Raw genomic sequence first — 14,571 nt, 5'->3', positions numbered from 1 at the left:
AAGTGAAAGCTCTACTACATGTCAGAGGTAAGGTTACGGGTACTTACCTCACAGGTACTGTAGAGTGTAGACTTTGTCACGTCTGGCCTTGCGATGGGATGCAGGTTCTAGAGCAAGAAGAGAATCATGATTTGAATAAGTATAAGTATCAGGGCGCCTACATTCTACTGCTTACCCCGACTTGTGCAGGAGCTGCCGTGTCTGGTATCCAGTCTGGAGTCACACCTCGGTCAAGGGCAGCCTTAGTTAGAGCACATCAATCTATAGGTACATGTACCTTAGGCACCGACCTACCGTCAGGAGTGTTTAGGTCGGCAAGATTGACCAGTGGAGGCACTTGAAGCGCCAGTGCCTTTTTGAGTTTCTTCGACAAAAGGGCGGTCGAGACGCAGCAGTATCACTTCAAACTCGTTTAGTTTTGTTTGGAGTTTCTTTACAGCTTGCTCCGCCTCATCCCGGCCAACCTTGCCCAGAGCCATCTTCAACCTATCTGGGGACTGCTGCAAATCCCAGGCCTGGAAAATGGTCAGCGTTGGCGCCAGAGGCAGAGGATCCTCCGAGTCACAGCCTGAATCGTGAACCCTCAGAGTTCGCGGGTCAATATAGCTTTCCAAAACCTCCTGGCACTTTTTCCTCGTCCTCGTCCTGTTCCCTGCCTAGCCAATTCCGGTCGACGCACACACATGCATCCCCAAGGAAAGGCTCAGATCCAACGAAGAGACGACGGACGTGCATGCTCTCAAAGTTGTACATGTCAAGCCCAACCAACTCGCGTTGGAGCTCGACATCTCTCGCGGTGTACATGCCCGCGCAGGCACACCACAGCTTGGTCATCCACTCTTCGGCGCCGGGCACCGCCGTGATGGCGATGGCGGCCTCAAACATGGGCATCCAGCGCTGTCGCCACCGGTTTTCGAACGCCACAGGATCCTTGGCGTATCGGATAAGGTCCTGATAGAGAGCGATGTCAATCCGCAACTGCGTCTCAAAGGGGAGCAGCTCAAGGTGAGCGAGGTGCTGGGCTGTGAGTTGTACCTCCCGGCCGTCCTGCTTCAGGGATTCCCAAAAGGCCACGATGATGGATGCCTTGCAGGGTTTGCAGATCTGAGATGCTTCATTGAGAAGATGCCAGGCCAGTATGAATTCACGGTCTGTATCGGTCAGAGCCGTAATCCGTGCCGGTGGACTCAGGGTAGACGACTCGGAAGAGGCCATGGTCGGTCACGGTGGTTCCCTGAAGTATAAAGGTTGAATTGATGAAGCGACCGATGACCATCCTGAGGCCAACGAGTCACTGGATTGAAGTTTTATAGCACAGTCCGTGTTGGATGTTCTCGTTGAGCAATGTCCTTGTTGCCACAGAGTCCGAACCAGACTATGGCAACTTGAAGTCCTTTGAAATGCGAATAGGCTATGGCCAGTGCAACTGTTCAGTATGCAGACTGCTGAATCATATGGGTATGTTCTATTGTTCTATGAGTAGAGATCATTGCGCGAATGGCTGTCGCAACAACAGAAACAAAGCGCTTGCTGTGCTTACATCCTCGGATGGCCGTAACCGCCATAGCTTTCCTCCCCAGCCGAAGCTCCCAAGGCACTTTCGGCCTTCGAAGAATCCATAATGCCGCCCAACTCAACACCTGCGCCCCTGGCGTAATCCCCCGGACCGGAGCTGCCATCAGGCACATGGAACCGGCGGTCGAACCTCGCAATGGCGAACACGTACACCACGATGACCTCAATGACAAAATTGAAGCAGTAAAACGCCTCCTTGGAGTGGTACCACGCCGGCTGCGTGGGGGGGCGCGGCACAAAGTTGACCGCCGCCCTGAACCCGGCCCCAAGCGTAAGCAGCAGCGACGTGCCCACCAGCAGCGCAACTTTGGTCCCCATCCTGCCCGTGCCAAACTCCTCCAGCTCATGTCCCTTCTTTCCCGGCCTGGCCATCATGATGGGCACGAACCAAGCCACCAGCACCACCGGCACGGGCAGGAACGCCATAACAGTCAAATACACCCCGGCAAAAAGCAGCACCTGCCTCTCCTTTTCCCTTGCCGACATGTCCAGCGTAAAAAGCGAGTGCACGAAGCAGATGACCAGCATGATCAACACCGCGACCACACTCCCAATCAAAAACGTCCACACCCAACCCACCACACCCCCCCACCCAACCCTCGGCAGTCTAGCCCTCAACACCCTCCTCGCCAGAATCAAATTGACAATAAACAACAACAACACCCCAGCCGAAACAAGTACCCCCGAGGCAATAGCCAGCGAAACATTCCCCCGCGTAGCGGCCGTGGCCGACCAGGCGATGCGCAGCGTCAGCGCGACGGCACGGATAACGCAGAAATAGAAGAGCAGCGCCGAGAAGATGAATTTGTGTTTGATTCGTCGGTTGCGCTGGAAGATGGCCATGTGCACGGCCGCGCCGGCTAGAAAGAGGGCGAGGAGCACGCCTGAGACGGCTGCGTCAGGAACCGGGGTGGGGACGCCGCCGACTTGCGCTGTTGCTGGTGGGTACGGAGGGCCGGAGACTGGTGCGGAGACGGCGCCGGTGCCGGGTGGAGTCCCGGCTGGTGGGGTGCTGGTTCCGGGCTAGATATACCGGGTTGGAATGTTAGCTACAGTACCTAAGGTAGGCGCGGTGGTAAGGGTTGAAAGGTTGAACTGGGATAGAGGGACGGGAGGGGGTGAGTTACAGAAGACATGGTGATTGTGACGGGCCGCGTGCTGCGAGGCGGAAGCGTGGCTTGGTGGCTTGCAGCGAGATCAGATCGGGTTTGTTCACGTCTGGCAGCGCGCGGAAGCAGCCTCAGCTGCAGCATGCACCACTGCAGCTATCCGCTTTCAAACTTCCTATCGGCAATACCGTAGCCGTAGCCGTAGCCGTGTGGTCACGTCGTCAAAAACTCGGGCCAGCCCGCTTGAGCTTGAACTGACAGGAAAAAGGCTGCATGGCTGCAGGAGTGAATTAAAACGCGGCCAAAAGAAGGTGGGATGACAGCAACTTTAAGGTTGATCGAGCCGGGCTGTCGGGTGCCTGGCATGAGACGGAGCCGTTGCATCGCACTGAAAAGTGTAATTAATCAAGCCGCTTACATGCAGATTTGCATCAAGTTGAGAACTTGTGGTTCGGGGTCGGAACGGGGGATCGTGGATGGGTGAGGCAGCACGACCGGTGCAAAAGGCCTGGCCGACGAATCCCAGCGCCGTGACTGGACCGGCAGCACTCGAGCGCGAGCGCCGATTGACGAGGAAAGCCAAGACGAGCCAAGACGCGAGGCGCCGATTTTGCCGTTCCGCCAAGACGCGAGGCACCGATTTGCCGTTTGTTTCGACGCCAACGCGCTTAAAGATGATGGTCTAGTTAAGCTTACGTCGTACATTGATATGGATGGGACTTTTGTTGCTTGCCTTTGGGTTGCATCGATGACGATTACTCTTGCCCGCGACTGGCCAGATCGGACTGGACTTTCGCTCTGATCACTTGCATGTAACCACAGCCGATTCGCTCCGTCGCCGTTATTGTGTCATACCTAAGGTAATGTATTTCGAGAACGCACTAGCGAAGCGCTGCCAGAATTAGGCACAACGTACGAAGTATGCACCATCTATCTCAGATCCTCAGACCCTTGAGTTTATTTGTGACCATGACCCCCGTTAGCCCATTCGAGAGTTCAAAATCCACTTGGAACACTTTGGGCTTTCCATCCTCCATTCCCCCATTCCCAAATCCCTTGTTCAGTGTTCCTCCCTCAAACCAACTCAAACCTCATCGTCCCTCCAGGCTCGGGCGTCTTGACCTCGTGATAAATCCGCGGAATCGTAGGAACCCGATGGTCTGGAACCGCAAACAAGTCGTCGTGCATGGGCGGAGGGGACTCGGCTCGGGCCAGGCCCAGGCCCCTGCCGCCCCGTTTCTTTCGCAGGTAGTAGAAGAAGCCCAAGGCCCCGGCGGCAAGCACCACGGTCGTACCAACTCCGACTCCCACGCCAATCGGTACTGCCAACGCATGGTACTCTTGTGATGCGCTTGACGGTGCCGCTGTGGGTGAAGTGGCCGCATCTTGTCCGGCCGTTGTTGCGATGGGCGAGGGATCGGTTGTCTCAGTGGCTGGGGTCGCTGTCGTTTCAATGGCATTGGTATTGGTTGCCGCAATGGACGTGGTAGTTGTCGTCGAAATGGTCGTGGTCTCCGTCTCACTGACTACGCTTTCCGATACGGTTGGAGTGACAGTGACCAGCACGGTCGTAGTGGGAGTGACCACCACTGTCTCCGTCTCCGTCTTGACGGTCGAAGTGACTGCACGCTGACTTTTTGACGTTGACTGCGAAGTTTTAGGCTCTGAGGCAGCAGTAGTTGTTGGAGCTTGATTCGCTGAGGAAGTTTTGCTCTCCTCCCCGGCTGTGTGTTCCTCTGCTGGATTCTTGGGGTTCAAGACGGACTCGGGGTATACGCCTGCAGTGGCATATGGCTTCATTGACCCTGAAACCGCGAGTCAGCACTCGCCCGTGTTGGGAAAGATGGGTTGCGCCAGGGGATAAGTACCGGTCACGATATAATCAGGTGGTGCACAGCCTTCCCGTCTCGCATCATCGTCCTCGCTGGCATCGCCCTCACACTCCCAGCCTAATTTGTCCCCGACGTTTCCGCAATATGCAATTCCCGGCATGGCGCCAAGATTTCGATCGCCAACATTGCAGAACTGCGGGCAGATATCGCTTCGCCAATCTTGATCGGAGCAGGTGCCGCGGTAGTACTTCATCATGTCCTTAGAGACCTGGTCGGCGCAGATCTTGGAGTCAAGGCAGACGGAGCCGGGTTTGCAGCACATATATACCGGCTCGTAGGCGCCTGGCCAACAACTCACGGCATCTTTTGCCACGGTGCCATTCGGGTAGTAACACGTCGGGTTGAACGCCGACAAGGCGAGGCAGAAGAGAAGCGGGAGCAGAAGAAAAGGCTTCGATGCCATGAAGGGGAGAATCGTCATTTCTTCAAGCTGAGGGTCAGGATGGATTTGATCGTAGTGAAGAAGGGATAGAGGGAAGCGTTGGCATGAGGGTTTCTGTGGTTGGCAATGGGGAGGAATTCTGAACCGGAAAACCTCGTTCAAGAAAATATTGTGTGGCCTTCTAAGGAGAGATGAGATGAAAAGGGCAAAACCGCAAAACCGCACTTGCCCCTTCCAAGGCACTTGACTTATTGAGACTCGACTGAGCTGCGCACACTGGGTCTGCTAGAAACATTGAACATGAGCTGCGCACCTCGACGAGAGAAATGCCGTCGAGAGAATCATGAGGGACAATGGCGCAGACCTCACGATCACAAATACGGCTGCAACCTGATAACACCATTCGTGCCACTCTACCCAGCAGTTGTGTCGCCATTGGGAAACCGGGCAACTAACAAGTCGCTGTACACCACATGACGGTATCAAGGCAGTTTATCCAGCACAGGGTCAGCGATTTGTCACATATGGAGGTAAGTTCCAATTGAGTCCTGCGCGTATTACCAAACTCTTATAACCACAATTGGCATCCGTTTCCTCGAGCACTCTATAGAGTATGGAGTGATAAAAGGGGTTTTACGGCGTGGTCCGGTGCCTTGTGGATGATGGTTTCAACTGTAACTTGCATTGCTGATCCAGCCTGGTACAAGGTGTAGAGTTGCCCTCCATAATTTAAGTAGATGAAGATATTGAAGAGATGGGGACGCTGCGAATGTAAATCTTCCAGTAACCAAAGTGCAATTGCTGGTGTACGGGCAGTTGTGACCGGTGATGTTGATAGTGGAGCCCGATTCGGTTAGAGTTCGTCGGAACTTGCCGGCCCTGATTTTTCACCGGACCAATTCAATCACCTCCAACACTCGCCAACCAAAACGTCCATGCTATCCACAAAGCCGACATGAGCCTCAGTATGCCGTCACGGCGGCTGCTCCGGGGCGGTAAGTCGTTCCATCACTGTATTTCTGCTAATTGATCTCACTAACCCTACATCAGCGCCGCCCTCGGCCAACTCGCTCCTTCCCGCGCTGCAGTCCCTGTCCGTCGCCCCGACTTCCCATGGCACCGCGGTTGGCGCCGCCCGTCCGATCCACACCACGCCCCCAAACCAATGGCTCTGGAGCCGCAAGAACAAGAACAAAACCGAGAACTCGCTCGAGGACCAGATCGGCGGTTCCCAAAAATCACGGCAGTCCGCCCTCTCCCGCCTGACCGGCCGAGTCGAAGCCCCGGCAATGTTCCAGGACGACCTCTCCACACCAGATACCACCGCCGCCGGACAGCCCTCTACTCCGGGAAAACCTAAAAAGAAGCCACGCGTGTACACGTTCACGGGCGTGTCGCTCGTCAAGGAGCATCTCGCGCGGGCCGTCGACCCGGACCCGCGCAGCCGGGTGCGGTGGGAGCGGAAAATGGTGATCCGCCAGGTGCAGCACGGGACGAACCCGTTCAGCAAGGAGCCCCGCGCGGCGCGCATCGCCCGCACCGAGCGCCAGATCACGGCCCGCTCGCCGTGGCTCGCGACCAGCACCAAGAAGCTTGTGCATCTGGCCCGCCAGATCCAGGGCAAGACCGTTTCGGACGCGCTGGTGCAGATGAGATATAGTAAGAAGAAGATGGCGCAGGAGGTGAAGTATCAGCTGGAATTGGCGAGGGACTTGGCTGTTGTTGAGAGAGGGATGGGGTTGGGTGAGGCGCTGAGGGCGGAGAAGGTGAAGAATGGGGAGGAGGTTGAGGAGCCGAGGCCGGTGAAGATTCAGGATAAGGATGGGAAGTGGATTACGATTGAAGACCCGACGCGGATGTATGTGGCTGAGGCCTGGGTCAATCGCGGCCCGTGGAGAGGCATCGTGCCGGATTACCGCGCCAGAGGCCGCATCTTTTACAAGCATAAGCCTACGACGAGTGAGTTGCCGTATTTCGGCTGTTTGAGGTGTGGTTGTGACACATGAGCTAAACAAACTCTAGGTATTTCGATCGTCCTCAAGGAGGAAAAGACACGGCTGCGCGAGCACGAGGAGCGCCAGGCCAAGAAGCTTCGCCAGGGGCCCTGGATCCATCTCCCGGACCGTCCCGTCACCGCCCAGCGCCAGTACTACTCTTGGTAGATGTGGATTCTGGCTGGATGCCATGTCGGCCTGGGCATGTTATGTACTGAGAGTATCATCGGCGGACGGCAGCGGAGGGGGCGAACGAACATCACCTCCAAGCCTCATGGCGTGTATCAGTAACAACCGCGCAGCAGGATGAGAAGAGATCCTGCCTACGCTTCTTAGTCTCGTTGCCACCTTGGCGTTATATATGTACAAATAGAAGCATCACTCCAGGCTGCTTATTCGGCAGGCAACTGAGGACAAAACGAATCTCGCAGAACAATCCCCCTCCCCTTCCGGCACCCTACGCCAGCATCCGAACATTGAGAAGGCAGCATACCGCCAAAGCCCGTCAAGGGCCTTTCAAACTAACAGGACAGAACCGGTCCGCAATCCAAGAATGTTGCGCCCTGAATATGCAGGCGTCTGCAAGGGCTGGCAATAGAGCCTTCTCTCCAAATGCTGCAGGCCAATGAGACTGCAGGTGAGCTGGCTGTCAACCTACCCTGCCCATCCCCAACCTGGAAGCATGCCCCCACCAAAGTCGAACTCGAACTTGAACCGAACCGAACGCTTACCACAGCATATTCCCCCTCCCCTGACCTTCCACCCCCTCCCACCCCTCCTCATATTCATCTCAAACCATCTGCCTCGGCTGCACCGCCGTCACACTCACCTCAGGCTGCTGCCTCGGCAACATATCCTCATACCTCCGACTCTTCATCTCCAGCTCCCCATCCCCCCCACCACCACTGCCAATATCCCATTCCGAATTATTATTCTTGTTGCTCGTGTAAGGGTGCTGTTCGGCGCTGGGCATGGGCGCTGAGATCTTGTACCGGTGGTTTGGCATGGCTGGCTTGCCGCCCAGAACGCCCCGTCCTCGGCCCCGGCGGAGGAAGAAACACCCTGCTACCCCGATCAGGGCGAGGATGGCGGCGGTGACACCGACGCCGACGCCGATTTTGGCTGCGTCGCTTAGGCCGGTGGAGGGTGATTCTGATGGTGAGGTTGTTGCGGCGGGTGCGGTGGTGGAAGTGGTGGAGGTGGAGGAGGAGGGTTTGATTGCTGAGCTGAAGGTTGAGGGCGAGGTGGTGGTGGGGGTTGTTGCCGGGGTGGTGGATGTTGAGAGCTGTGGGGGCTGGGTTAGTCTCGTTGTACATGAACATGGCTTTGGGGTGTCAAGGGAGTGCGGACCGTTGAGCCTGAGGTCGAGCTGCTGGTTGTTGAGGAGGTCTCAGAGGATGAAGATGCCGAGGTGGGCGTCTCAGTTGTTGTCGGGGCCGGAGTCGTCGTGGTTAAAGCCTGGGTTGTGGTAGGGACAGCGGTGAAAGCTGGCGCAACCAATGTTAGCGTCCAGTCCAACAGGATTCAGCGGCGGACTCTAGCCCACAGGTCACTCACTTGCACACATGGCAGAAGCCGAGTTGGTGACGGTGGGCGCGTACCCAGGCGGGCATGCTCCCTCGGCGCAATCCCGGATGGCAAAGCCAAAGTCCGGGACACGGCAGAGACAGTTCAAGTCATTCGCCCCGCAGTTGAATGCGCCCGCCTTGTTCAGGGCCTGGTTGTAGCAGTCTACCTGTGTGCTTGTTAGTGGATTTTCTCATGCTAGGAGCGGGCTGATTGAGGCGACGGGCGAGCCCAATGTGTCCCCTCTCAAGTCTTGGGGAAGAGGATTTTGAGACCTACTCCGCAAGGGTCCAGGCTCTCCATCTGGGCGCTGACAACAGCCGCCAGGGAGAGCAGCGCAAAACGCCAGATCCCGAACATGGTGGCAAGGTGAAGTATCTTCTCGAGAGTAACAGATCGAATGTAAACCAATGCCCCTCGTTACAGAAGGGATTGTTGAAGCTGAATAGTCCGTCACCGTAACACTGGAGCGTTCCGCACAGCAATTGAAGAGGTGATTCCGACTGCGCGCGCGATTCGTTATTGATGCGCACTCGAGATCATATCAGATGGTTGCCGGGTGGATATCGGGGCTTGCCAGATGAATCGGGTAAGGAGTGTAGGCGCGGGAAAAGGATTGTCGTGTCGTGGTGGGAAGCAGCGAGAAATGAGCGATCGCTGGTGAGAGAATCGAAGGTTAAGGGGCCGTTCCTGCTGACGGAAAAAAATGAGTGTTGAGGGCTGCAGTTTGTTGACAAAAACCAAGAGCGAGTGAAGACTGCCAACCCGGGGCGAAGAGCAGGACGAAGGAAAGCAAGGCGACTCCGTGAGGAGTTGTGAGGGGGAGGTTGTCTTCCTCGTGAAGCGTGTGGTCGAAGGGACGCTGGAGGACACGGGGGTATCAATCTGGGGAACGCTCATCCCATTTCCTTCAATTCCAGGAGGGGATGGGACTGCAGGGTTACGCTAGCGTACTGTACGTAATCAACGTCACATTGCTTGATGGGATCATGGATGGCACGGATCCCGTTCGATTCGAATTGAGGTGAACCCCTGCCAAGAATTAGCCACACCTCAATTCCGGGGATTGTCAATGTTTGCTCACGAAAATGGGCAATTCTCTGATCTGATCTTTATTGAAACATCAGGACATGACGTCGCTATCCATCGAGGCACGGCGACATTGGATGAGTTCAATTCCATGTCTTTTCAGGAAGGCGCAGATTGCCGGTGTGTTTGCGTGTTCTCGTCGTCTTCGGCTGCATCAACACATCGACGTTAGCGTCGGTCCAGATATAGAAAAGCGGAACGAAAGTGCCGCCAACCTGGAACACCGGGGTATTGGCAGCGTGTGCCGCATTGCCGCTCAGTATATAAAGTATGTATCCCGCTCCTGGATCGGTGCCCTCATCTTCTTACCGGACAATATCGACAAGCAGTGCTTCGTACCCATACAGAATTCTATGCCAGCCAAAGATCTCGGTTGAAGAGCAGCTCGTGACGCTGTGATTATATGTTTCTAATGTAAGTTCAGGGCTCGTGTAACTTACGGTAATGTTACCACTCACGAAGTGGTTGACTTCGTGTTCCTCAAAAATGTGGCGCACTTGGGGATGATACACGCCAATTTACCGACTGACAGGGGTAAACGCAAACCACCAGGCGAAGGCAAGTATGAACCACAGCAAGGAATACACTTTGCAGTGGCATTGAGTCCTTTAGGCAATGTATTTATGTCTAGGAATTTTCAGTCTCCAATCGCAAATTGCTTCAGTTGTTATTTTCGCATTGACGTTCTCGCGTTGTCATTATCACCCCAGTTCACAGCGAGAGCGCTACGAAGTAAGCTAACGAAGACTTGCAGGCCCCGCAGTTAAGTGGTTTCAGGGCTTCAGGGCCAGGGTGCCGGGGTTTATTAAACAGATCAGGGCGTCCGCGCCGTTATTTGCATCATCAAGCGCCAGCAAGCGCGCCGCTAGTGGCTTGAAGGAAGTAATTCCTGCCACGGCAAACTTGGAAAGCAGACGTTAAGGCGGTTATTGCTATCAATCTGGGGTAGTTTTCAGACCGCCAAGCTAGGTTGTGTGTCGTACTTCTATTGTTTAGGTCGTGATGGCCCCGCCTAGAATTGTCTTGATGCTAGACATTGAAGCTATCAGGGGTGGCTTCATTGCTTCGATACTCCATGTCCCGGTTCGAAGGAGGACATACTGTGTGCGGTAACCGCGGTCATACCAATCATCACCAAGCCGCCGACGTTATCATTGAAGAGTTTCCTCGGCTAGAATCAGAATCCAAAAGATAGGTACATTGAATGTCTCTAAGTTGTCTAAGTTGAGTTGAGTTTTATGGACAACTTGTGACCATCTTTGAGAACCTCAGGCTGAATTGCAGTGGAGTGAAACAACACATCATAAACATACGACCTAGTCATTGGTCCTCCTCTGTAGCCACGCCGTGTTAGCTGGAAGGTTGTACAAGCGATTCCACATCTCGTGATATGCTCGTTCGCTCGGCCGCCAGATGTGTCCGGATTTGATCCACCAGAAGAACGCGAAAACCAATACTATGATTGGCCCAAAGCACCCAATGGCGACGGCGGTAACAGTCCAGTACAATGGCTCTTGAAGCCAGTATAGGGGCGCGTAAAGGTAGTTGTGGTAGAACCCGGAGACCCTGGAGTCTAAGTGGCCAAAGGGATAGCTGAACCGTATCATCTGTATGAACCTCCGATCATAGTAGTAATTCCAAACTGGGCCGGTTACCTAGATTTCCAGAACAGTTAGCACACTGGGTATTACTGTGTCCCCCTCGTGAACTGACCTGGAAACACGATTGCAGCAAGTGAGGCCGTCAGTGCCGTCAGTGCCAAAGCAGTGAACACATACGACACCCATAGCGCCACGGCCCGGGGCCGTCTGCAGAACTGAATGACAAATGTCACCGTACTCAAGCATCCATGCATGGGATACACCGGGCCCAGGCGCCCCAGATTGTTGGTCGGCGCTGTAGAAAGCTAGAAGCCACAACGAAAGCAAGAATGACGGCTGTCCTAACCACAGGAAACCAAAGAACCGACTGTATCCGAGGTACCATGTTGTAGGCCTTCACTGAGTGTGCAGTTTTGTGGGGGCACCGTTCAACAGCCTCTTCGGTCGCGGTGCGGAAGTCTAAGGGTCCAATGCTTTCAGCAGTGCATGGGGTAGGTAGGCCACAGTACCGGACCCTCCCGCCTTCCCCCATGAATTGTTGGATCCTGACCGCCGGGGGAATGATCGTCGTGGTGGTCCACCAGCAAATGCTTCGGCCTTCGAAATCCGGGGTCAGAGGCGGGTTATCCGGGACACCGCCAGCCCAGGTCTTGGCCGCTTTCAGGTGTAGAACTGGCGGGTATGAACTAGCTGTCTCCGGTCAATGTCAAATTCCTGGAAAATGTCACAATAAAGGGAGAGGGGGTAAAAGGGGGGGTTGATAAGGATTCACATACGCTGCGACCTTCGTAGGTACTCTTCTAAACGGGTCCCTGATCCATCACGCACCAGCAACTTGAACGGATGTCATGCCACCAGCAACCCCAGGCAAGCATATAAGGATGGTTCCAGGCCCCGGGCTTGCTTGCCAGCCAGAGCTAGGGCGGAGGACGCCTCGAGATTGAGTATTCCAGAAGTGAGGTTGGCCTACTTTCTCAGGCTCCGTGGCCGGGGCGGACGGCTATTTGCGAGCTTTTGTACTCGTATGCGCAAAGAGAGACGAGTCTACCGGCTTGGACCCGTAGGCCATGATGTTGGAAACGAAAGTTACGACAAAACAGAGTAGGCCGAGCGAAGAAACTAGTAGAGCCAAGGTCAGGACGTCTGCAGGGCTCTTGTAGATTGGGAGCTGCGAATGGCTCTGTTCGTCGTCGCCTTCTGGTTGATCATGCGAGAGTCGCGGTAACTTCTGCCGTAGTCGGAAAGACCAATAAGTTATGAGCAATGAAACTAGAAAAACGTAGACAAAAGACCAGGCTACAGTGCTCCGGTACATGGAAAGGTGCCGATATATCCGAGGGCCGCCCTTACGGCTGTCGACTCCGAGATCGAGCCTGAGCTGACTTGGTGGCTCGGAGATGCCTGACAACGAGACACGGTCGGTGTTGAAGGCCTCCCTGATTTGCTCAATGGTCCTCGCTAGTGGAACAATGTAGCCGAAGCCAAGGTCCTCATCTGCGCCAATCAAGTGGCCGTAGACTCTGAAAGTCTCTTTGTCGACAACTATCGACCCGCATTCTCCTTTCTTAAAACCACCCGAGGCTAGCACCAACGTCCAGACTAGACAACAATATCGGCCTTTTGTTGAAGGGATGTAGCCGAGGCCGCTCAGAAGGACACCAGACCGCATGCCATTCTGGCTCGAGATCATGTATACCGGCACCCGGCCATAGCGAACCTCACGTATTTGGGCAATACCTTGTAGCTGGATTGGTTCTGACTTTGGCGAGGGGAAGAATTTATTGCGTGCCATCGTCTTGGCTGCGACTGTGGTAGGCTCGATTAAGCTCCAATCCAGATAGTCGCTTGATGCTGGCAGATTAACCATTGGTTCAGCTTTGCGTCCGTTGGAAGAAGGGGATGATGTAGCCTGGCCGGGGAGTATGTAATCCGACTCGGAGTCGGTGTCCTGTTGTGTATTTCGGCCTTCGCCCCCCCTGCCCGAAGTGAATGAAGAAGGCTTGAAGAGATGCTCGACCGTAAGGAGTCGGTCAACCCCCCCGATGTTCAGAGACAGCCCAACGGTTGCGCTGCGGCCCTGGAAATGCACTACCCCCCCACAGAGCGTCCGCTGGTCGGCTCGAGGCGCCAAGAATACATCTTCGGCGGCCATGCGGGTGAGAGGGCCAGCGTCTCTCGGAAGAATGACTATGCTGAACGCAGGAAAGTCCGCGTCGTTGGGCCAGTAGTTTCTGTTAATTTGGCAGTTCAACCTGCGTCTAGCGTACCTAGTACTGAGCCTTGCCCGGAGAAGCCTTGCATCTTCTGTCTTGCACTTGACAATGATGGTAGGATGCGCTTCGTCCGGAGATACACCAACAATCCGCAAGTCGTAGACTATGTAGTCAGCTTGGTCACAGAGTCTGGGGTGGATTTCAACCTCTTTCTGAAGTTCAATGATGACGAATGCGGCGTGTGCGTGGTATGCCTCCCAGCTCCAACGGGCACTCTCAACCGTCTTTGTATACCAAATCCTCTTTCTTTGGCCCGGGATGGCCACACCGTCGTGCAAGTTGTGGGCGGCTATCCCACTTTCATCATTCTGTGCTGGCCAGCTTTCTGAAGACGTCCGGAGGTTTGACAAGTCCGTTGTTGGCGCTTGCTCGGGAAGCGCAGGACTCCGAGTCTGATCCTTTCCCGACCAGCTGAGATGTTTGGACAAGTCCGAAATTCGGAATACCCCAGCCAGGCGTGATGAGAGGGTTTGGATGAGTCCGGTAGCCATCAAACCCGTGCGAAGGGGCGGCGTGGGTTACTAGTACTGCGCACAAAAATGAAGTATTCCGGCGGACCAACTCGGCCAGCAGAAGATCCAATACGGCTGCTGCCCGTCGTAAATTAGTAGTCCGAGCAGTGTCTAGTGCCTCGGAAGAAGTGAGAGGGATGAATTGTAGCGCGTCGACGAGTTCAATAAAGATGTACATCAATTCCAGTTATCTAGGGCCGGTAAAGTAAGGTAGGGTAGGCACTGGTGGGTAGCTCCAAGGTTGTAACAGCAAGAGTCGAGGTGACGACGACTGCGTTGAGTTTACGGGGTTCCAAACCGGGGTGAGCACAGATTAGTAGAGGCCACTCTCCCACTGTATACCAAGTGGTATGTCCATGTCGGAATTGGTGAACGGTGATACGTCAGGTGCAGTGGTGAGGCTGAGCGCTAAGCGCTTGGAGTTGCCACTGTTTTGTCTAGAGTCTGGCATCATGCATATTATCGGCGAATGGGAGGACGATTATTGTACGCCAAGGCAGATTGCACATTCCATTCCCTCCAGTTGAGGCGCCTAACATGCGCGGGCGCTGATCGGCTTTGAGGTCTTTCGCAGTTGC

At 55.0% G+C, this 14,571-nt stretch overlaps 7 protein-coding genes across 7 annotated transcripts; 1 reads left to right on the top strand and 6 right to left on the bottom strand.

The window, feature by feature from the left end:
* Nucleotides 1-47: 47 nt before the first annotated feature.
* On the bottom strand, nt 48-1,215 carry N656DRAFT_771353 (uncharacterized protein; the record flags this gene model as incomplete). The annotated part of the gene is made up of 4 exons (XM_064813853.1): nt 48-107; nt 176-225; nt 326-645; nt 680-1,215. Coding segments are annotated over 4 exons (966 nt in total), but the record flags the coding sequence as incomplete, so codon positions are not given.
* A 321-nt stretch (nt 1,216-1,536) lies between these two features.
* On the bottom strand, nt 1,537-3,157 carry N656DRAFT_760321 (uncharacterized protein; the record flags this gene model as incomplete). The annotated part of the gene is made up of 2 exons (XM_064813213.1): nt 2,703-3,157; nt 1,537-2,598 (listed from the first exon to the last, which is right to left on the bottom strand). Exons 1-2 carry the CDS (start codon nt 2,826-2,828, stop codon nt 1,537-1,539), a joined length of 1,188 nt encoding a protein of 395 aa, XP_064666781.1. The 5' UTR covers nt 2,829-3,157.
* Nucleotides 3,158-3,758: 601 nt separating this feature from the next.
* Nucleotides 3,759-5,474, bottom strand: N656DRAFT_848127 (uncharacterized protein; the record flags this gene model as incomplete). The annotated part of the gene is made up of 2 exons (XM_064819291.1): nt 4,553-5,474; nt 3,759-4,489 (listed from the first exon to the last, which is right to left on the bottom strand). Exons 1-2 carry the CDS (start codon nt 4,995-4,997, stop codon nt 3,759-3,761), a joined length of 1,176 nt encoding a protein of 391 aa, XP_064666780.1. The 5' UTR covers nt 4,998-5,474.
* Nucleotides 5,475-5,913: 439 nt separating this feature from the next.
* N656DRAFT_792134 (ribosomal protein L22) lies at nt 5,914-7,120 on the top strand (the record flags this gene model as incomplete). Its single annotated transcript, XM_064817043.1, has 3 exons — nt 5,914-5,971; nt 6,009-6,917; nt 6,981-7,120. 3 exons carry the CDS (start codon nt 5,914-5,916, stop codon nt 7,118-7,120), a joined length of 1,107 nt encoding a protein of 368 aa, XP_064666779.1.
* A 622-nt stretch (nt 7,121-7,742) lies between these two features.
* N656DRAFT_771349 (uncharacterized protein) lies at nt 7,743-8,878 on the bottom strand (the record flags this gene model as incomplete). The annotated part of the gene is made up of 4 exons (XM_064813852.1): nt 7,743-8,237; nt 8,267-8,439; nt 8,510-8,687; nt 8,798-8,878. The coding sequence occupies 4 exons, from the start codon at nt 8,876-8,878 to the stop codon at nt 7,743-7,745; spliced, it is 927 nt and encodes a 308-aa protein (XP_064666778.1).
* Nucleotides 8,879-11,359: 2,481 nt separating this feature from the next.
* On the bottom strand, nt 11,360-12,017 carry N656DRAFT_361663 (uncharacterized protein). The gene is made up of 2 exons (XM_064809385.1): nt 11,985-12,017; nt 11,360-11,898 (listed from the first exon to the last, which is right to left on the bottom strand). The coding sequence occupies exon 2, from the start codon at nt 11,738-11,740 to the stop codon at nt 11,447-11,449; it is 294 nt and encodes a 97-aa protein (XP_064666777.1). The 5' UTR covers nt 11,741-11,898; nt 11,985-12,017; the 3' UTR covers nt 11,360-11,446.
* Nucleotides 12,018-12,613: 596 nt separating this feature from the next.
* Nucleotides 12,614-12,910, bottom strand: N656DRAFT_674085 (uncharacterized protein; the record flags this gene model as incomplete). The annotated part of the gene is made up of 1 exon (XM_064810465.1): nt 12,614-12,910. A coding segment is annotated over one exon (297 nt), but the record flags the coding sequence as incomplete, so codon positions are not given.
* Nucleotides 12,911-14,571: the final 1,661 nt, after the last annotated feature.

The sequence above is a fragment of the Canariomyces notabilis genome, assembly GCF_033297395.1.
Source record: "Canariomyces notabilis strain CBS 508.74 unplaced genomic scaffold N656scaffold_27, whole genome shotgun sequence".
NCBI classification, from domain to species: Eukaryota; Fungi; Ascomycota; class Sordariomycetes; order Sordariales; family Chaetomiaceae; genus Canariomyces; species Canariomyces notabilis.
The sequence above is the reverse complement of the archived record's forward strand: the minus strand, read 5'-3'. Positions and strand labels throughout refer to the sequence as shown.